This window comes from Lepisosteus platostomus, chromosome 27 (genome assembly GCF_059453375.1).
Source record: "Lepisosteus platostomus isolate fLepPlt1 chromosome 27, fLepPlt1.hap1, whole genome shotgun sequence".
NCBI lineage: Eukaryota > Metazoa > Chordata > Actinopteri > Semionotiformes > Lepisosteidae > Lepisosteus > Lepisosteus platostomus.
In genome coordinates, this window is record NC_142637.1 from 13,725,547 (window position 1) to 13,751,559 (window position 26,013).

General features: G+C 47.9%; 1 protein-coding gene across 1 annotated transcript in view; it reads left to right on the plus strand.

The window, feature by feature from the left end:
* The window catches only part of LOC148639351 (uncharacterized), a 116,550-nt gene extending 90,537 nt beyond the window's left edge, over window positions 1-26,013 (plus strand). Inside the window, exon 3 of the mRNA XM_088622245.1 lies at window positions 25,232-26,013. Within this exon, the coding sequence (XP_088478371.1) occupies window positions 25,232-25,936 (705 nt within the window). The 3' untranslated portion in view covers window positions 25,937-26,013. The remainder of the gene's footprint in view (window positions 1-25,231) is intronic.

Below are 26,013 nucleotides of genomic sequence, written 5' to 3' on the forward strand. Positions count from 1 at the left end.
CATTGCCCTCATCACCCGCAGTCCTCCGGCATGGTGGAACGGGTGAACCGGACTTTGAAGGCTAAATTGACAAAGTACCACCTGGGAGGGATCCCCTGGGTGGATGCATTGCCCGCCGTACTGTGCAGCATCCGGGCTGGGACAAATCGAATATTGGGGCTGAGCCCGTTTGAGGTGATCACGGGGCGTCCCATGAGACTGAGTGACTCTCCAGGACATGACAGAGTAGGCTTGAGTATACTAACTGATTCTCTGTTACAGTATTGCAAGTTGCTGACAGAGGCCACCCAAGGAGCCCGTGAGCAGGTCCTGGAGGCGTGGGGACCACCACCTGAAGGAGGGCACGACCTCATCCCAGGAGAGTGGGTGTGGATCAGGAAATTTCCTTCACAGGTTCTCCAGCCCAGGTGGGACGGACCCTACCAGATCCTGTTGACAACCGAGTCTGCGGTTCGAGTGGAAGGAAAAGATCGCTGGATCCACGCGCCACACTGCCGACGAGCCTCATCCCCATTTACAGACTCAGAATGAAATCATTTATGTTAATAACAATCATTGTTGCTCTAGGACTATGTTCCGCAGGAATTAATGATCATCTCTCCCACAAAGGAGAACATGGAATTAATTCCTTTTTAGGCCTCTCCTATCTGACAGCTAAGAAAACCAACCAAAGTGCCTGCTGGGTGTGTGCCGCATTACCCAAATATGTACAGGGAGGACTTCCTATGGGGGCCATTCCTTGGCGTCTCGAGGAAGTCATAGGCATGATCATTTGGAGGGATAATTTAGGAGATTTTAATATGACAAACTATGGGGGTTGCCATAACACGACTTTAACCTGCACAACATTACAATATCTACAGGAGCGAGGCTTAGAGCCCACGAGTTTCACAGGCTCTTATGCTCCTAAATATAACAGAAGCCATACACCACCATACCTGACTCTAAATAAGGAACGTGAGGGAAACATATGTTTTCAGCACACTAATGGTCTGCACTTGGTTGGATGGAGTCGTTGCAACCTTACCATCGCTGCAAATATATCCACCTCTACCTTCCAAATTCCAGGATGGGATCGGCACACCCCACAATTCGGTATAAGTTTCTTATTTTCAGAGGCATGGGGAGCGCCAAACGGAACATATTTCATTTGTGGAAAACGAGCCTACCCATGGTTGCCAGCCCAGTGGTCTGGCTCATGTTATTTAGGATATGTGGTTCCTCATATCCGTGTTCAAACCCACAGCCCCTTCGGACCTAACCACAGACCACAAAGAAAATTGGCTGATTGGGAATATTATTTAGGTATAATATTTCCACAAGCCGGCATGAACTTTCTGAGTCGAGAGTTAATTCAAATGGCCTCGACTTTAGAAGAATTAGCAAATTCTACCTCATCTAGTCTGAAGGCTGTTAATGATGAGATGGTAGCCCTCAGAACAGTGGCCATGCAGAACCGACTAGCTTTAGATTATGTACTGGCGGCCCAAGGAGGAACTTGTGCAGTAATTGGCACTGAATGCTGCACATATATCCCTGATAATTCTGAGCACATCTCAGATTTGGCCCAACACATTTACAATGAGGGACAGAAATATCAGGACTATTATACTGAAAATTGGGGAATTGGATCTTGGGTAAAGTCTGTGTTTGGGGCCTGGGGCGGAACTTTTTTACAGTGTTTATTTGTAGGAATAGTATTGTTTATATGTATAATTGTAATCATCACGTGCACAAAAACATGTATCACATCTTGCCATAACCGTGGAACGTACAATGTCATGGCAATACATACCTGTTCGCCAAGAAAGGAAAGATCTGCCCTGACATTGTATGTATAAAAATAGGCTACACTGACGTATGCCATATTTTATAAGGGGGGAATGAAGAAAGATGTGAAGACGGGGGTTTGAATTTAATCTTTTCTGTAGGGGGTTTAGACTTCCAAGTCACAAGCAGGGGTTTATGGCAGGAAAGGGGGTTAACTGATAAGGATTGCAGATGCCAGCTAGGAACCCCCCTGGGTGTAATGTTAAACTGACCATTTGCCCAGAACATCATAAACTGGCCAAATACCATGAACCCCCCTCTTTACCATCAGACCGAGTGACGTCAGAAACGGAGAAGAAAACTGTATATAACCCAAAAGTTTGTAACAGTACGGGGAACAATACTTAGGTTTTGTTGTTTCTTGCGGGAAACAAGACTTCGGCTTTATTGTTCCTTGCATGCAATAAACTCATCTGTTTCACTTCATCTCGGGATCAAGAACCTTATTTCTTCTGTTACAACACTTTATTATGGCGATATCCTCCTAAACATTGGAGAAATAACTTTGTTAGGATCTGAGCTACTGCATTTCGAACAAGTAGTAAGGGATTTATTGTTTTCTTGGGAAGCCCACAAAACGGAGCATTACAATCATATCCACATCAATGTGAGCGATGGAGAAGTCAAATAACGTGTCTAAATATCATCTAGTTCTATCCCAGGGAAGAGGGCTGTTGCCTTCACAGACGACAAGACAAGATGACTTAGACATTAAGAGGAAGGACACATTCACCCTTGGTAGAGATTCAGTTGTTCTATGAGATGTCAAGGTGAGAATTAACCACTTCAGGCATAATTCAATTCACATGACTGAAAAAGGGGCAATGAACAGGATATGGGGATTTTTCTAGTTATAAACTACAATAATCATCATTAAATGATCTAAGACTACTGAAGTATAAGCTGTGTCCCTGACTGATTAATTAGCAAATTCATCTTTGTAGAGTGCAGCTACTATCTATTCAGTGGCATTTCCTTAAAACAACTGTATTCCCACATTCTGAATATGGAGTGAGATAATGTAGAGAATGTTGGACTTGTAATAACTAATTGAAGGATAATAATAATCAACGAAAGTGCTTACAAGTATCAACAAATGCCTTCAAAGTACTTGACACGTACTTTGCTTTCAAAAGTGAAACATAATTAATGCTTACGTAAGATTTCTCTTGACTTCTCAGGAGTATACTCCAAGGACAAGTAACATCACAAACCATTATTTAAGTGCTGATGTTGGAGCTGCAATACTATTACCAAGACAAAAAATGATACAGGTAACACTGCTTTCAGATTTCTAAGAATTGCTAAAATAGTATATTTACAGAGCATTCAGAGTCTCATAGAGAAAATAAGTTGAGAAAACGACAAGTTCCTACCATCTCAAACACTGCCAATCTAGAACAAAAAGAAAGCACTTGAACGCCTGCAGTAATCGAACACAAACCAGAACATATCAGTGCATGACAATGAAATGTAGTCACAAAATGATTCTACCCTTTCAAGTCCCAAAAAGGACCGAGGAACTTACCGGAGGCGAAACCTGGATTTCAAACAGAGTACAGTAGCCACTGTAGGGGAGAAGATCACAGCGAGCTCTTCTCAGATTGCTCAGAGTCAGCCCCAGCACCCTGTCCTGACTGAAGCAGACAAAGTGGTCAAACAGGTAGGTAGAAATGAGTAAGGAACAGAGAGTATGGTTATTCTTGCATTGTTTTGTTCGTCTGTCAAAGAAAAGAGTGCTTCTGACTTTTGTCAATGTTCATCTTTAATTTAGGAGAAGAACAAACGGTGGTATCACACTTTGCTCAAGTGTATGATACCATGTGTGTACAGTAGACATCACCAAAGGAACAGGAGACACCTGAGTAGAGAACAAGAATATGAAAAGACTGATGAAAGAAAGCACCAGGAGAAATCCATTGAATATGCACAATCTCGTACAGTATTTCAATGAAAAGTTTCAGTGTTGTTTTTAGTGTCGTCGTATTGCATACATTTAAAACAATGTGTCTTGTTTAATGAACAATTTCATTTACTTTAGTAAAACGTGTTGTTTACTGTAGTCCTAGCATGGATGCAATTGTTAGAAAAAACGGGAATGAAAAACTGAATGTTTCATACAATATGGGTTTGTGTTAACCCACACACCTAAGTGAAATGTTTGATTACGTTTACAAGACATAACACATAGTTCAGTTGAGTGTGAAAGGGAACAACAGAGAAAGTCACAAACAAAACATTTGTGAAGGACTTGATGAATGTTTTTTCTTTAGAAATTACAAAAAAAAAGATTTTTTCAACAAGATGTCTTTCTATAGCGAGTTTCATTTGAGATAGTCTTTTCTTAGAAGTGCAAGAGTGGTATTCCCTACACCTTATTCCCCAATTTGATCATTCTCAGAAATTAGGAGACGGAAACCACATCTACTGTAATATTAGACCTTGTAACAAGGCAACTAGGTTTCAATGGCTTAAAAGGTGCAGAAAGAGGCTCATGGATAATGACCTCCAGTGTCCCACAGGTTTCCCAAATCATTTCTTAGACTATGGAAAAAGAGGAAATAAAGTGTCTACAGAAAGCGTATACCCCCTTGAACTTTGTTCAGTTTGTTGCGCCAGTGCCAGAGTTTCATGCAATTAAATGAGGACCTCTTTCTCACACCACATATGTTATACTTTCAATGGGAAAAAAGGAAATATTACAATTGTATACATTTTCACCCACATGTTAATATTTGGTAGAAGCCCTTTTCACAGCAATTTCAGCTGTGAGTCTGTTGGTATAGGGCTCCACCACCTCTGCACCAACAAGATTTGATAATATTTGAGAATTTGAGAAGTCTGGCTGGTTTAGCCTAAGAATCAGCTAAGGTAAGTTTCAGGAAGAGCACTTGTTAATATTTGGTAGAAGCCCTAACAACACCTAAAAAACACCTAACAACGGGTGCAGGACTGAATTAGGCCACTACCCACTATTGATAAACATACATAAAACAATATTAAAGTACTGGCTTTAATATTAGCCAGACACAGCTGGATGAGCTCTACCAGCCATGACAGGAGGCTCTACTGTACACAGAGAGGGGTGGGAGGGGAGAACAAGCTGCCCAGCCCTGTGGAATGCTACAGAACCCTAAACACAGTACACACTAGCTGAATATTTAACCAAGATATCCAGACACAGCTGGATGAGCTCCACCAGTCAGGACAGGCTAATAAGATACACTCCACAGACATTCACAACAGTGACATATCATAAACACTTGAATAACTTATCTAGTCTCTCGAAACAAAATTTCGAGAAAAAACACATTGCCCAATGTTAGAAAGCATCTTGCATTATATTGCTTGAAAAATAATTTTATTTCGAAGGGATTATAGATCGTGAATTCTTCGAGGAAGTCGTGGTCACACAGCATGCCGCCCCATATATCAGGGAGCACATTGGATCAATGCACCGACTCTTTCAAGACAACGATCCGAAACACAAAGCAGCAAGGGTGAGGCTTATAGAAGAACGAGTGAACTGGATGAAAACTCCAGCCGAATCTCCAGATTTAAATCCAATAGAGATGGTATGGCATTCGCTGAAAGACAATGTTTGGAAAACTGCTAAACCCAGCACAAAGTAAGAACTGATACTGATACAATCTCTGTTCATACTGACACTGTATGTGTAGGGCTGTTTCACCACTCCTCCTTTTTTGTTGCATACAGCAGTACTTCTTATGGTAGTACTTAAGTACAGTACAGTAGGTACTTACATTAGTACTTCTCGCGTTAAGAAAGTTAGGTTTTAGCATAAACTATTAGTAATAAATAATATTAAACTTAGCACTGTAATAAATTATGCTAATATTAAATTCGATTCTGTTCTGAGAATGTAGGGGGAAGGAAAAATGCCAGTGGTCTTTTCACTGATGAACTTGTGCCTGATGAACACCACTGCGTCACACCACACAGCTACCAGCGCACCTCACCGTGCCAGGCCATCACTGCGTCAGACCACAGCTGCCAGCTCACCTCACTGTGCCGGGCCACCACTGCGTCACACAACTCCCAGCGCATCTCACTGTGCCAGGCCTCCACTACGTCATACCACACACCTGCCAGCGCACCTCACTGTGCCAGGCCACCAGTGCGTCACACAGATGCCAGCACACCTCACCGTGCCAGGCCACCACTGCGTCACACAACTCCCAGCGCACCTCACCGTGCCCGGCCACCACTGCGTCACACCACACAGTTCCCAGCGCACCTCACCGTGCTAGGCCACCACTGCGTCACACAGCTGCCATCGCACCTCACCGTGCCAGACAACCACTGCGTCACACAGCTGCCAGCGCTCCTCACCGTGCCCGGCCACAGCTGCGTCACACCACACAGCTGCCAGCGCACCTCACCGTGCCGGGCCACCACTGCGTCACACCACACAGCTGCCAGCGCACCTCACCGTGCTGGGCCACCACTGCGTCACACAGCTCCCAGCGCACCTCACCGTGTCAGGCCACCACTGCATCAAACCACACAGCTGCAAGCGAACTTCACCGTGCCAGGCCACCACTGCATCATACAGCTGCCAGCGCACCTAACCGTGTCAGGCCACCACTGCGTCACACAACTCCCAGCGCACCTCAACGTGCCAGGCCACCACTGCGTCATACCACACACCTGCCAGCTCACCTCACTGTGCCAGGCCACCACTGATTCACACAGCTGCCAGCACACCTCACCGTGCCCGGCCACAACTGCGTCACACAGCTGCCAGCGCACCTCACCGTGCTGGGCCACCACTGCGTCACACAGCTGCCAGTGCACCTCACTGCGCCAAGCCACCACTGCGTCACACAGCTGAAAGCGCACCTCACTGTGCCCGGCCACAGCAGCGTCACACACCTGCCAGCGCACCTCACCATACCAGGCCACCACTGCGTCAAACAGCTGCCAGCGCACCTCACCGTGCCAGACCACCACTGCATCAAACCACACAGCTGCCAGCGTACTTCACCTTGCCAGACCACCACTGCATCATACAGCTGCCAGCGCACCTTACCGTGCAAAGACAACACTGCGTCACACCACACAGCTTCCAGCACACCTCACCGTACCAGGCCACCACTGCGTCACTTCACACAGCTGCCGGCGCACCTCACCATGCTAGGCCACCACAGAGTCACACCACACAGCTACCAGCGCACCTCACCGTGCTAGGCAACCACTGCGTCACACAGCTGCCAGCGCACCTCACTGTGCCAGGCCTACACTCCATCACACAGCTGTCAGCGCACCTCACAGTGCCAGGCCACCACTGCGATATACCACACACCTGCCATCCAACCTCACTGTGACAGGCCACCACTGCGTCACATAACTCCCAGCGCACCTCACCATGCCAGGCCACCACTGCATCACATAGATACCAGCACAACTCACCGTACCAGGCCACCACTACATCACACAGCTGCCAGCGCACCTCACCGTGCAAGGACAACACTGCGTCACACCACACAGCTTCCAGCACACCTCACCGTACCAGGCCACCACTGCGTCACTCCACACAGCTGCCAGTGCACCTCACCGTGCTAGGCCACCACAGAGTCACACCAGCGCACCTCACTGTGCTAGACCAACACTGCATCACACAGCTGCCAGTGCACCTCAGCATGCCAGGCCACCACTATGTCATACCACAGCTGCCAGCTCACCTCACTGTGCCAGGCCACCACTGCGTCACACAACTCCCAGCGCATCTCACTGTGCCAGGCCACCACTACGTCATACCACACACCTGCCAGCGCACCTCACTGTGCCAGGCCACCACTGCATCACACAGATACCAGCACACCTCACCGTGCCAGGCCACCACTGCGTCACACAACTCCCAGCGCACCTCGCCGTGCCCGGCCACCACTGCGTCACACCACACAGTTCCCAGCGCACCTCACCGTGCTAGGCCACCACTGCATCACACAGCTGCCATCGCACCTCACCGTGCCAGACAACCACTGCGTAACACAGCTGCCAGCGCTCCTCACCGTGCCCGGCCACAGCTGCGTCACACCACACAGCTGCCAGCAGACCTCACCGTGCCAGCCCACCACTGAGTCACACAGCTGCCAGCGTACCTCAACGTGCCAGGCCAGCACTATCTCACACCACACAGTTGCCAGTGCACCTCACTGTGATCGTTCTACCACTGAATCACACAGCTGCCAGCGCATCTCACCGTGCCAGGCCACCACTGCGTCACACCACACAATTGATAGTGCACCTCACTGTGCCAAGCCACCAATCCATCACACAACTGGCAGTGCACCACGCAGTGCCAGGCCACCACTGCATCACATATCACACATCTACGAGTGCACCTCACCATACCAGGCCACCACTGGGTCACACCACACAGCTGCCAGCGCACCTCACCATGCCAGCCCACACTGCGTCAAACCACAGAGCTGCAAGCGCACCTCACCGTATCAGGCCACCACTGCGTCACACTACACAACGGCCAATGCACCTCACCATGAAAGGCCACCACTGCGTCACACACACAATTGCCAGTGCACCTCACTGTGCCCAGCCACCAATGCATCACACAGCTGCAAGCGCACCTCACTCTGTCAGGCCACCACTGCGTCGCACTACACAACTGCCAGCACACCTCACCGTGCCAGGCCACCACTGCGTTACACTTCACAACTGCCAGCGCACCTCACCATGCCAGCCCACCACTGCGTCACACTACACAACTGCCAATGCACCTCACCATGAAAGGCCACCACTGCGTCACACACACAATTGCCAGTGCACCTCACTGTGCCCAGCCACCAATTCATCACACAGCTGCAAGCGCACCTCACTGTGTCAGGCCACCACTGTGTCGCACTACACAACTGCCAGTGCACCTCACCGTACCAGGCCACCACTGAGTTACACTACACAACTGCCAGCGCACCTCACCGTACCAGGCCACCAATGCGTCACACTACACAACTGCCAACGCACCTCACCGTGCCAGGCCACCACTACGTCACACACACAATTGCCAGTGCACCTCACTGTGCCCAGCCACCAATGCATCACACAGCTGCAAGCGCACCTCAACGTGCCAGGACACCACTGCCTCACACCACACAATTGCCAGTGCAACTCACAGTGCCAGGCCACCACTTCGTCACACCACACAGCTGGCAGTGCAGCTCACCGTGCCCGGCCACCATTGTGTCATACAGTTCCCAGCGCAGCTCACCATGCCAGCCCACCACTGCGTCACACTACACAACTGCCAACGCACCTCACCGTGCAAAGCCACCACAGCGTCATACCACACAGTTGCCAGCACACCACACTGTGCCAGGCCACCACTGCGTCACACAGCTGCCAGCATACCTCACCGTACCAGGCACCACAGCGTCACACACCTGCCAGCGCACCTCACCAAGCAAAGCCACCACTGCGTCATACCACACAGCTGTCAGCACACCACACTGTGCCAGGCAACCAATGCATCACACAGCTTCCAGCGCACCTCACCGTACCAGGCCACCACTGCGTCACACAGCTGCCAGCGCACCTCAACGTGCCAGGCAACCACTGCCTCACACCACACAATTGCCAATGCAACTCACAGTGCCATGCCACCACTGCATGACATATCACAGAGCTGCCAGTGCACCTCACCGTGCCAGGCCACCACTGCATCACACCACACAGCTGCCAGTGCACCTCACTGTACCCGGCCACCACTGCATCACACAGCTGCCAGCGCATCTCACCGTACCAGGCCACCACTGCGTCACACCACACAGCTGCCAGCGCACCTCACCATGCCAGCCCACCACTGCGTCAAACCACACAGCTGCAAGCGCACCTCACCGTACCAGGCCACCACTGCGTCACACACACAATTGCCAGTAGCACCTCACTGTGCCCAGCCACCAATGCATCACACAGCTGCCAACGCACCTCACAGTGCCAGGCCACCACTGCGTCACATATCACACATCTGCCAGTGCACTTCACCAAGCTAGGCCACCACTGCATCACACATCTGCCAGTGCACCTCACAGAGCCAGGCCACCACTGCATCACACCACACAGCTGCCAGTGCACCTCACTGTACCCGGCCACCACTGCGTCACAGCACACAGCTGCCAGCGCACCTCACGATGCCAGCCCTCCACTGCGTCACACTACACAACTGCCAATGCACCTCACCATGAAAGGCCACCACTGCGTCACACACACAATTGCCAGTGCACCTCACTGTGCCCAGCCACCAATGCATCACACAGCTGCAAGCGCACCTCACTGTGTCAGGCCACAACTGAGTTACACTACACAACTGCCAGCGCACCTTACCGTCCCAGGCCACCAATGCGTCACACTACACAACTGCCAACGCACCCACCGTTCCAGGCCACCACTACGTCACACCACACAATTGCCAATGCAACTCACAGTGCCAGGCCACCACTGCATCACATATCACACATCTGCCAGTGCATCTCACCATACCAGGCCACCACTGCGTCTCACAAGTGCCAGCGCACCTTACCTTGCCAACACTACGTCACACCACACAGCTGCCAGCGCACCTCACAGTGCCAGGCCACCACTGCATAACATATCACACAGCTGCCAGTGCACCTCACCGTACCCGGCCACAACTGCATCACACACCCGCCATCGCACCTCACCGTACCAGACCACCACTGCGTCACACCACACAGCCGCCAGAGCACCTCACCGTGCCAGGCCACCACTGCGTCCCACAGCTGCCAGCACACATCACCGTACCAGACCACCACTGCGTTATACAGTTCCCAGTGCACCTCACCATGCCAGCCCACCACTGCGACACACTACACAGCTGGCAGCGCACCTCACCGTGCCAGGCCACCACTGCGTCACAGAGCTGCAAGCGCTCCTCACCGTGCCAGGCCACCTCTGCTTCACACCACACAGCTGCCAGTGCACCTCACTGTGTCAGGCAACCACTCCATCACCAAGCTGCCAGCGCACACTACACAACTGCCAACGCACCTCACCGTGCAAAGCCACCACAGCGTCATACCACACAGTTGCCAGCACACCACACTGTGCCAGGCCACCACTGCGTCACACAGCTGCCAGCATACCTCACCGTACCAGGCACCACAGCGTCACACACCTGCCAGCGCACCTCACCATGCAAAGCCACCACTGCGTCATACCACACAGCTGTCAGCACACCACACTGTGCCAGGCAACCAATGCATCACACAGCTTCCAGCGCACCTCACCGTACCAGGCCACCACTGCGTCACACAGCTGCCAGCGCACCTCACCGTACCAGACCACCACTGCGTCACACCACACAGCCGCCAGAGCACCTCACCGTGCCAGGCCACCTCTGCGTCCCACAGCTGCCAGCACACATCACCGTACCAGACCACCACTGCGTTATACAGTTCCCAGCGCACCTCACCATGCCAGCCCACCACTGTGACACACTACACAGCTGCCCAGCCAACACTGAATCACACAGCTGCCAGCGCACCTCACCGTGCCAGGCCACAACTGCATCACACACCTGCCATCGCACCTCACCGTACCAGACCACCACTGCGTCACACCACACAGCCGCCAGAGCACCTCACCGTACCAGACCACCACTGCGTCACACCACACAGCCGCCAGAGCACCTCACCGTGCCAGGCCACCTCTGCGTCCCACAGCTGCCAGCACACATCACCGTACCAGACCACCACTGCGTTATACAGTTCCCAGCGCACCTCACCATGCCAGCCCACCACTGTGACACACTACACAGCTGCCCAGCCAACACTGAATCACACAGCTGCCAGCGGACCTCACCGTGCCAGGCCACCACTGCGTCACAGAGCTGCAAGCGCTCCTCACCGTGCCAGGCCACCTCTGCTTCACAGCACACAGCTGCCAGTGCACCTCACCGTGCCAGGCCACCACTGAATCACACTACACAACTGCCAGCGCACCTCACCGTGCCCGGCCACCACTGCGTCACACCACACAGCTGGCAGTGCAGCTCACCGTGCCCGGCCACCATTGTGTCATACAGTTCCCAGCGCAGCTCACCATGCCAGCCCACCACTGCGTCACACTACACAACTGCCAACGCACCTCACCGTGCAAAGCCACCACAGCGTCATACCACACAGCTGCCAGCACACCACACTGTGCCAGGCCACCACTGCGTCACACAGCTGCCAGCATACCTCACCGTACCAGGCACCACAGCGTCACACACCTGCCAGCGCACCTCACCATGCCAGCCCACCACTGCGACATACTACACAGCCGCCAGAGCACCTCACCGTGCCAGGCCACCTCTGCGTCCCACAGCTGCCAGCACACATCACCGTACCAGACCACCACTGCGTTATACAGTTCCCAGCGCACCTCACCATGCCAGCCCACCACTGTGACACACTACACAGCTGCCCAGCCAACACTGAATCACACAGCTGCCAGCGCACCTCACCGTGCCAGGCCACCACTGCGTCACAGAGCTGCAAGCGCTCCTCACCGTGCCAGGCCACCTCTGCTTCACAGCACACAGCTGCCAGTGCACCTCACTGTGCCAGGCCACCACTGAATCACACTACACAACTGCCAGCGCACCTCACCGTGCCCGGCCACCACTGCGTCACACCACACAGCTGGCAGTGCAGCTCACCGTGCCCGGCCACCATTGTGTCATACAGTTCCCAGCGCAGCTCACCATGCCAGCCCACCACTGCGTCACACTACACAACTGCCAACGCACCTCACCGTGCAAAGCCACCACAGCGTCATACCACACAGCTGCCAGCACACCACACTGTGCCAGGCCACCACTGCGTCACACAGCTGCGCATACCTCACCGTACCAGGCACCACAGCGTCACACACCTGCCAGCGCACCTCACCATGCCAGCCCACCACTGCGACATACTACACAGCTGCCAGTGCACTTCACCGTGCCAGGCCACCACTGCGTCACACTACACAAGTGCCAACGCACCTGACCATGAAAGGCCACCAGTGTGTCATACCACACATCTGCCAGCACACCACACTGTGCCAGGCCACCACTGCGTCACACAGCTGCCAGCGTACCTCACCGTGCCAGCCCACCACTGCGTCACACAGCTGCAAGCGCACCTCAACGTGCCAGGCACCACAGCGTCACACAGCTGCCAGCGTACCTCACCATGCCAGCCCACCACTGCGTCACACTACACAACTGCCAACGCACCTCGCCGTGCAAAGCCACCACAGCGTCATACCACACAGCTGCCAGCACACCACACTGTGCCAGGCCACCACTGCGTCACACAGCTGCCAGCATACCTCACCGTACCAGGCACCACAGCGTCACACACCTGCCAGCGCACCTCACCATGCCAGCCCACCACTGCGACATACTACACAGCTGCCAGTGCACTTCACCGTGCCAGGCCACCACTGCGTCACACTACACAACTGCCAACGCACCTGACCATGAAAGGCCACCAGTGTGTCATACCACACATCTGCCAGCACACCACACTGTGCCAGGCCACCACTGCGTCACACAGCTGCCAGCGTACCTCACCATGCCAGCCCACCACTGCGACATACTACACAGCTGCCAGTGCACTTCACCGTGCCAGGCCACCACTGCGTCACACTACACAACTGCCAAAGCACCTCACCGTGCAAAGCCACCACAGCGTCATACCACACAGCTGCCAGCACACCACACTGTGCCAGGCCACCACTGCGTCACACAGCTGCCAGCATACCTCACCGTACCAGGCACCACAGCGTCACACACCTGCCAGCGTACCTCACCATGCCAGCCCACCACTGCGTCACACTACACAACTGCCAACGCACCTGACCATGAAAGGCCACCAGTGTGTCATACCACACATCTGCCAGCACACCACACTGTGCCAGGCCACCACTGCGTCACACAGCTGCCAGCGTACCTCACCGTGCCAGCCCACCACTGCGTCACACAGCTGCCAGCGCACCTCAACGTGCCAGGCCAGCACTACGTCACACCACACAGCTACCAGTGCACCTCACTGTGCCGGGCCACCACTGCGTCACAGAGGTGCAAGCGCACCTCACCGTGCCAGGCCACCACTGTTTCACACCACACAGCTGCCAGCACACCTCACCGTGTCAGGCCACCACTCCATCACAAAGCTGCCAGCGCACCTCACCGTACCAGGCCACCACTGCGTCACACTAAACCACTGCCAGCGCACCTCACCGTGCCAGCCCACCACTGCGTCAAACCACACAGCTGCCAGCGCACCTCACCGTGCCAGGCCACCACTGCGTCACACTACACAACTGCCAGCGCACCTCACTGTGCCAGGCCACCACTGCGTCACGCATCTGCCAGTGCACCTCACCGTACCAGGCCACCACTGCGTCACACCACACAGCTGCCAGCGCACCTCACCATGCCAGCCCACCACTGCGTCAAACCACACAGCTGCAAGCGCACCTCACCGTACCAAGCCACCACTGCGTCACACAGCTGCCAGCGCACCTTACTGTGCCAGGCCAGCACTACGTCACACCACACAGCTGCCAGTGCACCTCACTGTGCCAGGCCACCACTGCATCACACCACACAGCTGCCAGTGCACCTCACTGTGCCAGGCCACCACTGCATCACACAGCTGCCAGCGCACTTCACTGTACCAGGCCACCACGGCGTCACACCTCACAGCTGCCAGCGCACCTCACCGTGCCAGCCCACCACTGCGTCACACCACACAGCTACCAGTGCACCTCACTGTGCCCTGCTACCACTGCATCACACAGCTGCCAGCGCACCTCACCGTGCCCGGCCACAGCTGCATCACACAGCTACCAGCGCACCATACCGTGCCAGGCCACCACTGCGTCACAACACACAGCTGCCAGCACACTGCACCGTGTTGTGCACACTAGTCAGGCCTATTGACCTTTCACAGTCTTGCCTTGTTGTGTGAAACTTTTGTGGCACATTGTGTGACACATTTTTAGATATTCAGATCCTAATTAATATCATTATTCATGTCTTTAGATACGTGATTCCATACTATATTCCCTATTACAAAACCAATAATTCCGGTCCTAAAATCTGATTGGCTGAAACACATTCGAAGGAGTGCTATATTCTCTAATATACGCACACACCGGAATTTTGACTTCACTGTTTGATAAAGAAATCTTTAAGACTACGTCTTAGCGTAGATAAAAAACCTTGGATTCTCATGTATCTTTTGCTGCTGTCTGTTGCATTCTTGAGGATACTTGTGATATTTTGAGCTCTCGTTGAATGATAAGTGTCGCAGTGTAAATCATTTGCGTTGTTAGAAATTATGAAATGCTCTGTTAAAAGCAAGGAAGTTTTTATGTCTGTTATGGTAAAAGAAAATTCCTCACGAACTAGGGATTGGACAGTTTTTCAGTGCTTGTAGAATTGATGGAAATGTTCAAATAAATGTGCTGAAGAAATAAAAAAAGTAGTTTATTCCTTTATCATATTGGCTAGCTAGTGTCCTCTCTTTGCTAGTTACTCGTGGCTGTGTTTCTGCGTTGCGCAGCAACAAGGGACTATATTCTCAGGCGGAGGAACGTAAAAAGCTTAATTTTCGTGTTAAATAATTTTTTAAAATTAAAATTCATTCTATACAGCAATCGCATATTTGGGGACCATTTTTGAAAATTTTGATGCTTAAAATGTTTAGGGAGAAATGGAAGACTGCTGTGTATTTTTTCTTTAATGTACCGAGACCAGCCATATACAGTTTACATAATATGTTTATGTTCCAAAATTAATATAGTTTATGCCCTTCACATGCGTTATGCTCCTATTGTTTTTATGCTCAGCTACTAAAATGTCCCTACAGTGGTACAATTCCATATAAATACTCAATACTAAGCGGATAAAAAAATTCACAGTAAAGACATTATATGATTAGATCCTTCCACGACCGACCAACGCACCACGAGTGCCCGTCGGTCATTTTGGCCAGCCAATCACGTACCGCGGTAGGGCGTAGATACCAGCGGTACGGGTTTGTACCGCAAACTCTGAATGGCTGCATCTGTATAAACAAACTCTACATGCATCTGACATTTCTACGTTTAATCTACTGGAGTATATATTTTCTGGCAAGATGAATGGTATTATACCTTAAAATGTTTTGAAACAGTTAAAATTGTAAAAAAGTTTTTAAATCCCCCACCAAAAATTCAGACTTCAGGAAGAGCATCTGATTTCTTTCAATAAAGCAGAACAGTGCAAAAGCACACAATACAAAATCTCCATACTTACAAACATGGAGAATGAAAACATGTAGACACATATACCTCTGACCAGCCTACCATCGAAGAGGTGAAAGATGAAACTTTTCCTTTATCGTCAACTCAGTGAATGTCTTTAAACTTTCGAAAACTGTAACAAAGAATAAGTTAAAAAACTTATTTTCATTGGACCCACAGAAAAGTCAAAGTTGTCCATAGAAATGCCCATCTAAATCAGAAATCTACAGCACAAAGGCAGTGGCCTTTCGGGACATAAAAATGCCCAATTGCCCTTGGTCACGGACATCTTGCTATCAGTCACTACAAAGATGTTTTCTCTCGTGCCATGGCTTGCCTGACTTGCTTCTTCAGCTGGATGGCTTCTGGTCGCTGGTCAGGATCGACACCCAGCATGTCCTGGAGCAGTGTCCTTAGCTCCGTGCTTATGGCTCTATTTACTTTCAGGGGGATGTGGAACTGCAGCCAGGGGTTCTCTTATGCAGGGCCTCTCCAACAGGCCCTGACAGACATATGCTCCTGTATCGGAAACACACTTTAGTTCAATTCTAAAATATTTCTCATAGGACTGAAGGAACCTTTGCCTGTTAAGAGTTAACAATTAGGTCCTCAAGTACTGTTTTACGGTTTTCTACACTCTTGGCTGGCCAAGGTCTCTTTAAGGTCTCTTAAGTGGAGGTGTAACTCATGTATCCTACATGTGATTTAGCAACATGAAAGGGAATAGCTTCTTATCGGATTATGGTCTTGGTTAACTGCCTAAGGCTGACCTAAGTGCCTAACTTTCTGACTTTCTTTATACCTTATATGTTAAGAAGCTTCTTCTGACCAATCAGAAATGTATGCTTTATGTATGAACATTTTGCTCATCAAAGTGAGTGAGAGACAAGGTTAACAGAAATTAGCCACGGCAGTAAATGACAGCATATGTTTTGGTTCTTAAATGGTCTCTACCTGGCACACCTGCAGTGCAAACTGACACACACTGTTTAGAGAAACATCTACTCTATTTCTAATATTAATGAAACATTTCTTATTCTATGGAACAAAAACAAACAGTAAAACTAAAACACAGATCTCTTTGCTTCCTATTTCATGAACCAGATGACTGAATGACCAAGCCTAACTAGTAGCCAGAACCCCAGTTAACCCTCCGTAACACAAAGTTTAACCACACGACAGGAACTCTTTCAAACTGAGTGAAAATCATAAATGGATCCATAACTTTACATCAATTTACTATGTTGTGCCAATACCTGCATTTACATTTAGAACGATTGATGTCATAGAACCAGCATCACACCAGTTCCAGGTGTCTCCAAGGAGACAACAGAACTTCAGTTGTGTTTGCTAAAATACACACTTTGAAACATACTGTAACACTTAGTTAACATGTCTGGTTTAGTTGAAGAATCGGCTAAGGTAAGTTTCAGGGTTTAATGGTGGGATGGCACCTGTGCTTTTTTCCCCCAACCGCTAGAATATGATTCGCACCAAACCCAAAAGAAATACTGCACAGTTCAGGAACTTCATCAACCTAGCAACTGTAAAATATGCTTACAAACAACTGAATTGAAATGCCAAAAAGTTCAGAGAAAGGCACAAACTATGTTTACTTGGGGTTTACAAAATTAAAGCTAACTAAAACTGGAATGATAAACAATCATGCTGCCAATGGACAGAGAAATATCATGTTTTTTGAATAATGTATTATTTGTTATATAGGAACCCAGTATAAGGGAATCCCTTGCGATCCTGTCTGCAGAGATAAAGGTAAGTATTTTTTTCTCTTTAGCTCTGTCACTCCAAGAAATATAATGAACATAAATATATTTGCCAATCTTTTCATAGTAATCCAAACAACTCTGCGTGCATCTGACATTTGTAATATTTATCTAACGCAGTATAACTCTTCTGGCAAGGCGATTGGTATTGTACCTTGAAAGAAAACTGATTGGAAATGTCATGTACTCTATGGTTTCTATTGATGTCAAGTGGCAAATGTTGACTGGTGATGTTATGTGAATCTTAGGAAATGGTCATTTTTCAATCGAGTCTATGTTTCTCAGAATTTGAGACAGAGAGGTCAATCTCTGCAATCCGAGCTGAGGGCATTTCTTGGAATGGAAAGGTAAGAGCAACGTGTTCTTTGATATTCTCTTAAGACTCTTCGCCAGATTTTACGATGAAAAATGTAAATAATAATAACAAACATTATTTTATATAGTGCCTTGAAAGGTGGCTTCTTTACAGAATGACAAAACCAACTACAATAAATAATACACAAGATATGCATGATGACAATACACAGTTAGAGGAGACAGTAGATGGTCATTGTCAGTGTATTCTGAAGGTAGTTTTCCAATTTTTTGGAACGGGGTAAAAGAGGCCACCTCTACTAGAATCTTTGTCCTAACCAAAAATGTAACAAAGTATAATAATAATATTAAAAATAATAATAATAAACTTTATTTATAGAGCACCTTTCATACAAATAGTGCTTTGGTGCTTTAAAAAACAAGCGTAAAAATAAAATATTAAAATTGAGAGATATACTTTCAGTTGTAAAGGAAAATACAGCAATACAGTAAAGCAACATACATGTCAATTAAATAAATAAAAATTAGGAAAGTCGTAATAAAATAAGAACAATTAAAGAGAACTGAAAAAAGAAACATAAATAGAAAGAACAAAGAACCACTTTAACTAAAAGCAACATTTTCAAATGTTTTTTAAAACAATGTACCGAGCTTGACTGCCTAATAAAAAGTTGAAGTGAGTTTCATAATTTAGAAGCATAAAAACGAAAAGCAGCCTCTCCACTCTTTCTGCATTTCACATGTGGTATTTGCAGTAGGCCAGTATGTGCAGATCTCAGGTCACGTATAGGAACATATGAAGACAGACATTCAGTAAGGTACAGACGTGCTAGGTCGCTTAAAGCTTTAAAAACAAGTAAAAGAACTTTCAAATTTATCCTAGATAATACAGGTGACCAGTGAAGTTTTTTCAAAACAGGAATGATATTCTCTTTCTTGTATTTGTTAGGATCTGTGCTACTGCATTTCGAACAAGTAGTAAGGGATTTATTGTTTTCTTGGGAAGCCCACAAAACCGAGCATTACAATCATATCCACATCAATGTGAGCAATGGAGAAGTCAAATTAACGTGTCTAAATATCATCTAGTTCTATCCCAGGGAAGAGGGCCTACACAGACGACAAGACACAAAACGCTCAACTGTGCAAAACACGCATAAGGACATCAGTCAGGAGGAAAAAGGTAAAGTGTTTTTTCTTCTTCACCATGGTCATGTAGTTTCACTCCAAGCACTGTCATATGAAATAACTGTGGAAACGACCTCCCCAACATTTTGGGTTGTTGCATTTTGCTTCAATGAATTTTAACCTTTTCTTTTAGACATTAAGAGGAAGGACACATTCACCCTTGGTAGAGATTCAGTTGTTCTATGAGATGTCAAGGTGAGAATTAACCACTTCAGGCATAAGTGAATCCACATGACTGAAAAAGGGGCAATGAACAGGATATGGGGATTTTGCTAGTTATAAAGTACAATAATCATCATTACATGATCTAAGACTACTGAAGTATAAGCTGTGTCCCTGACTGATTAATTAGCAAATTCATCTTTGTAGAGTGCAGCTACTATCTATTCAGTGGCATTTCCTTAAAACAACTGTATTCCCACATTCTGAATATGGAGTGAGATCATGTAGAGAATGTTGGACTTGTAATAACTAATTGAAGGATAATAATAATCAACGAAAGTGCTTACAAGTATCAACAAATGCCTTCAAAGTACTTGACACGTACTTTGCTTTCAAAAGTGAAACATAATTAATGCTTACGTAAGATTTCTCTTGACTTCTCAGGAGTATACCAACTCCAAGGACAAGTAACATCAAAAACCATTATTTAAGTGCTGATGTTGGAGCTGCAATACTACTACCAAGACAAAAAATGATACAGGTAATACTGCTTTCAGAATTCTAAGAATTGCTAAAATAGTATGCTTACAGAGCATTCAGAGTCTCATAGAGAAAATGAGTTGAGAATATGACAAGTTCCTACCATCTCAAACACTGCCAATCTAGAACAAAAAGAAAATACTTGAACGCCTACAGTAATCGAACACAAACCAGAACATATCAGTGCATGACAATGAAATGTAGTCACAAAATGATTCTACCCTTTCAAGTCCCAAAAAGGACCGAGGAACTTACCGGAGGCGATCCCTGGATTTCAAACACAGCACGATGTAGCCAATGTAGGGGAGAAGATTACAGAGAGCTCTTCTCAGATTGCTCAGAGTCAGCCCCAGGACCCTTTCCTGACTGAAGCAGACAAAGTTGTCAAACAGGTAGGTAGAAATGAGTAAGGAACAGAGAGTATGGTTATTCTTGCATTGTTTTGTTCGTCTGTCAAAGAAAAGAGTGCTTCTGACTTTTGTCAATGTTCATCTTTATTTTAGGAGAAGAACAAACGGTGGTATCACACTTTGCTAGAGTGTATGATGCCATGTGTGTACAGCAGACATCACCAAAGGAACAGGAGACACCTGAGTAGAGAACAAGAATATGAAAAGACTGATGAAAAAAAGCACCAGGAGAAATCCATTGAATATGCACAATCTCGTCCAGTATTTCAATGAAAAGTTTCAGTGTTGTTTTTAGTGTCGTCGTATTGCATACATTTAAAACAATGTGTCTTGTTTAATGAACAATTTCATTTACTTTAGTAAAAAGTGTTGTTTACTGTAGTCCTACACTCCACAGACATTCACAACAGCGACATATCATAAACACTTGAATTACTTATCTAGTCTCTCGAAACAAAATTTCGAGAAAAAACACATTGCCCAACGTTAGAAAGCACCTTGCATTACATTGCTTGAAAAACAATTTTATTTCGAAGGAATTATGGATCGGGAATTCTTCGAGGAAGTCGTGGTCACACAGCATGCCGCCCCATATATCAGGGAGCACATTGGATCAAGGCACCGTCTCTTTCAAGACAACGATCCGAAACACAAAGCAGCAAGGGCGAGGCTTACAGAAGAACGAGTGAACTGGGTGAAAACTCCAGCCGAATCTCCAGATTTAAATCCAATAGAGATGGTATGGCATTCGCTGAAAGACTATGTTTGGAAAACTGCTAAACCCAGCACAAAGCAAGAACTGATACTGATACAATGTCTTTTGATACTGATACTGTATGAGTAGGGCTGTTTCGCCACTCCTTTTTTTTTGTTGCATGCAGCAGTACTTCTTATGGTAGTACTTAAGTACAGTACAGTAGGTACTTACATTAGTACTTCTCGCGTTAAAAAAGTTAGGTGTTAGCATAAACTATTAGTAATAAATAATATTAAACTTAGCACTGTAATAAATTATGCTAATATTAAATTCGATTCTGCTCTGAGAATGTAGGGGGAAGAAAAATGCCAGTGGTCTTTTCACTGATGAACTTGTGCCTGATGAACACCACTGCGTCACACCACACAGCTGCGAGTGCACCTCACTGTGCCCGGCCACCACTGCATCACACAACTGCCAGCGCACCTCACCGTACCAGGCCACCACTGCGTCACACAGCTGCAAGCACACCTCACCGTGCCAGGCCACCACTGCGTCACACCACGCAGCTGGCAGCGCACCTCACCGTTCCAGGCCACCAATGCGTCACCCAGCTACCAGCGAAACTCACCCTGCCCGGCCACAACTGCATCACACCACACAGCTGCAAGTGCACCTCACCGTACCCACCACCTCTTCATCATACAGCTGCCAGCGCACCTGACCATGCAAGGCCACCACTGCGTCACACAGATGCCAGCGCACCTCACCGTGCCCGGCCACCACTGCGTCACACCACACAGATCCCAGCGCACCTCACAGTGCTAGACCACCACTGCGTCACACAGCTGCCATCGCACCTCACCGTACCAGACCACAACTGCGTCACACAGCTGCCAGCGCACCTCACAGTACCAGACCACAACTGCGTCACACAGCTGCCAGCGCACCTCACCATGCCCAGCCACCACTGCATCACACAGCTGCCACCACTGCGTCAGACCACACACGAAGTAGGTCATCGGGCCAACAGTATACAAACATTACAGCTCAAGTGCTTTTGTATCTGAACGCTTTTAGATAAGTAATTTAGCAGCTGCGGTATTAATAATGATTTTAATGGCAAATTCAATTGCAGGTAAAATAAAAATGGCGGATAACTTTCTTTCTAGCTTCGTGAAGCGGTCGCGCCATATTATACATATATACCATAATAAGAAACATAATATGTACAGTAGAATTTTTCACTTTAAGCTGGCATTATCCAGAACCGGGTCAGGGCCCGGACCCGGACCGTGCAGTGTGGTCCGTCGGCCTTCTAAAGATGTTTAGGAGATCGAGGCACCCTTGGATTTGATTAGAAACTTGCATAATTTCTTAACTTGACCCCATTATCTTAAAAAAAACGGCCAGGCCCAGACCAAAGCATGAAGGCTGAGAGGATCGGGGGACTCTCATTTTTGGTCACAGCTTACAGTAGTAGATCAGTAACCTCTGTTTATCGTGATAACCTTTAATTATTTTCCAGTACTTTTTCAATGATAAAACACATTGTTTCGCCAGTTTTGCTAAAGATACGGTTTTAGTGTTTACGCGTAAATTTGTAAGCCGTAGGTTTAAATCTCGTGGTCTTATTTTCTGCATTTTCATCGTAAGGGAAGGCGCTCGTTTGCGATTTACGCGCTGAACATTGTAAGCAGAGGAGCCTTAAGGCACAGCCTCGCCTTAACACCATCGTTTGCATTGTCATTGTCATCCAGAAAAGCAGTCGTAAGAAAATGAATCTGTGGCGGCTCCGAACATTAAAAAAACTATATCTAGACTGCAAATACATCCCAATCTTACTATCAACACGTTTTAAGAGCCCTCTCCTTTCCACCGGTATACAAGCTAAGAGAGAAATATTGGAAATCCCATCTGAAGTAGCCCTCGTCTCACCTTCGGAGCTGTGAGCGATGGGGATCATAATTAAAAAGGGTACAGTTACTTTGAAAATGTGTATGTGATACTTAAATTTAAATAAATTAAAAAGATAAATTATATAACACATACTGTGCTATCTACGTCCATGTGTTTAAGACGTATGAATCGGTTTTAAAACAGGCACACCCCTTCTCACAAATCCGACTGGAGTCTCAGTCCGTCATCGCGATGAAATAGGAGCTCAGATGTAGGCTAAGTGATTGCAATTTACTTATTTAAAAGAACCACTTCAAATCAAAAGGGAGACATTTTGTAATGGTAGTTATCGTATTATACAGTATACGTAATTGTAGATATACAGTACATAAAGGGTATGAATAGGTGTGAGCTTTTACTGTATATTTAATATTTTATCTGACCCATTTGTAGAAACCGCCTACTCAGATTTAGTTAAGTGGTCTGCCACCATAAAGACAGAAAAATATAATGACACCCAGTTACATTAAGTGTAAAATAAACGCCGTAACTGCGGCCATATGAAAATTTGGATAAAGATTATACAAACATCCTAAGGAGCTCTATGACATATGAGCGTCGAAATAATGGTTGGTGACCTGACGTAACATTGCTCCCTGAATTACGTGATCTGTATATACCCAAATACAGATATATCACATAGGGAGATGCAGTCAAACATTGCATTGCTATCGTCGTGGTGAACTATTTCTCCGCTGTTTAAAACTTGTTTCGTAAGTGTCATCAAATATTCTTGTCAATTTGTAGCGAAATCGATATACTGTATCATAATCCTTCAGCTATCTATAATGTAGTGAAACGGCTAATTAATATTGATAAATTCCCTTATTCACAGTGACTTTTGCTCAAACCCCTGTTGCATAATGGGTTAATTTTATATAAAAAACATTTATATCATAGATATAATACAAGCTTTGAAATGAAATAGTACATTTCCAGGTTTCAGTTAAACATTTTTAAAAAAGCTCATGACTTTAAGCATTCTGAACATTGTGAATGTTATTTGGGAAACAAATGTTTATTATAATGTTTATGTTTAGGATTTGTCTCCTACTGAGTCAGCATGCAGCATTCAACACCATTAGGTTTAATATTAAAACGTTGTGTATTTCCTGAATTGTTTTTTTTATTCTTTTCTATTAGACCATACAAGACTGTGCAGGATATCATTTATTTGCCATTTTTGCCTTTTCCAGATACCTGGGAAACAAAGCTCATATCTCATTTGCCAATGGAGCCCAGTCCTAAGCCTGGTGCTCTGTCCCCCTCCCCGAAGGACACAGACTCGAATCGACCCGCGCCCTTAAGGCGACAGGATCTGATCTCCACGTACTGCCCGCCTCCCAAGATACAGCTTCTGAAGGACACCTTCCAAGAGAAACTGATGCAGGAAAAGGAGAAAAAAATGATCGCCATGTACAATCGGCGGCAGGAGGCAGCTCTACAGAAGATGAGAAAATGTTTCCAATATGTCAAATACGCTGCGGAGAAGAAGACGGGGAACAGCTATTGCTTCCAAGCCCAACAGGGCCCCGAGAAGAACATTGTGGGGTATGATCGGTCTTACCCCCTGAAGCCTATGGGTAACAGGAAAGTCTCCGGCCCTGGTGAGGTTCAGGCTGTGGACCGCCCGGAAGCACAGAGTGATTCCTTGTTTGCCCCCACCCCGCCTCAGGATGGTCATGAGAGGCCCTGCGAGAGGCCGAGCAGGAGGCGCTCAAGAGTACCTAAACCTAAGGACAGGACTGTCCTCCCCATGGTGGCGACCCCTCCAGGGCAATGCCCTTCTCATGCCAATGGGAAGGAGCACTTTCAGTTGCAAGAGGAGCTACGAAAAGTGGCCGAGGCAGAGGCCGCTGAAGGAGGAGCATCGCCGGAGGGAGGCCAGCCTGCAGGATGAGATGCGCCGGAAGGAGGCCATGATGAAGGACGAGATTCGCCAGAGGGAGGCCATGATGCAGGCGAAGCTCTTCAGAGCTCAGGAGGAGCTGAGGATGGTTTAGAGAGAGATGGAAGACTCCAGAGAGGTGGCCGGAAGGGAAAATAGAGGACTCCTGACCCGAAGGAAGACACTCCAGGCGAGGCAAAGCGAGCTTTGCCCCAGAGGACCGTGGGCCAACCAACCCTCTAAGGCCGTGCCTCTTCTGACCTGCAGAATGGAGAAGCAAAAAGCCTTCACTCCAAGGAAAGCCCTTCCTATCAGAGGAGGCAACCTTGATTATGGTTCTCCAATGGAAGACGGCGGATGCGCAGAATCGCACTTTCCCTCTGCGCTTTCCCATCAGGAGAGACGTCAAGTGAGCCCTTGCAGCCGTGGGCTAGAAGACGTCCCCTGTGGAAGGAGAAAGTATCTCAAGAAAGCAAGGCTCCCTGAAAGCGACGTGTCAGCGGCACAGGCCGCGCAGGCCCACTTCAGAAATAACACCGCATGTCTGGATGAACAAACTCTGTCAGTGGAAAACAGATATTTGTCCCCTACAAGTCTGATCTGCCCTACCGCTGAGCAATTTCCATATGAGAATGGCCAGAGTGGAAACCCTCAGCTGGTGCCCTGTGAACTGTGTCACAGGAAGTTTGCTGTAGAGAGGCTGGAGAAACACAGCAAGATCTGCAAAAAGCTTCAGAATTCAAAGAGGAAGGTTTTTGACTCTTTCAAGCACAGGGCCAAGGGAACAGAACTGGAGGCATACATCCATAAGAAGAAGCAAAGGCACATTTGCCAGACAGAATAAATGGGTTTTAGTGACTTCTGAATTCTGTTGTAAAAATCTACATGAGATATCAAGCAAATAGCACTCACAGGAAACAA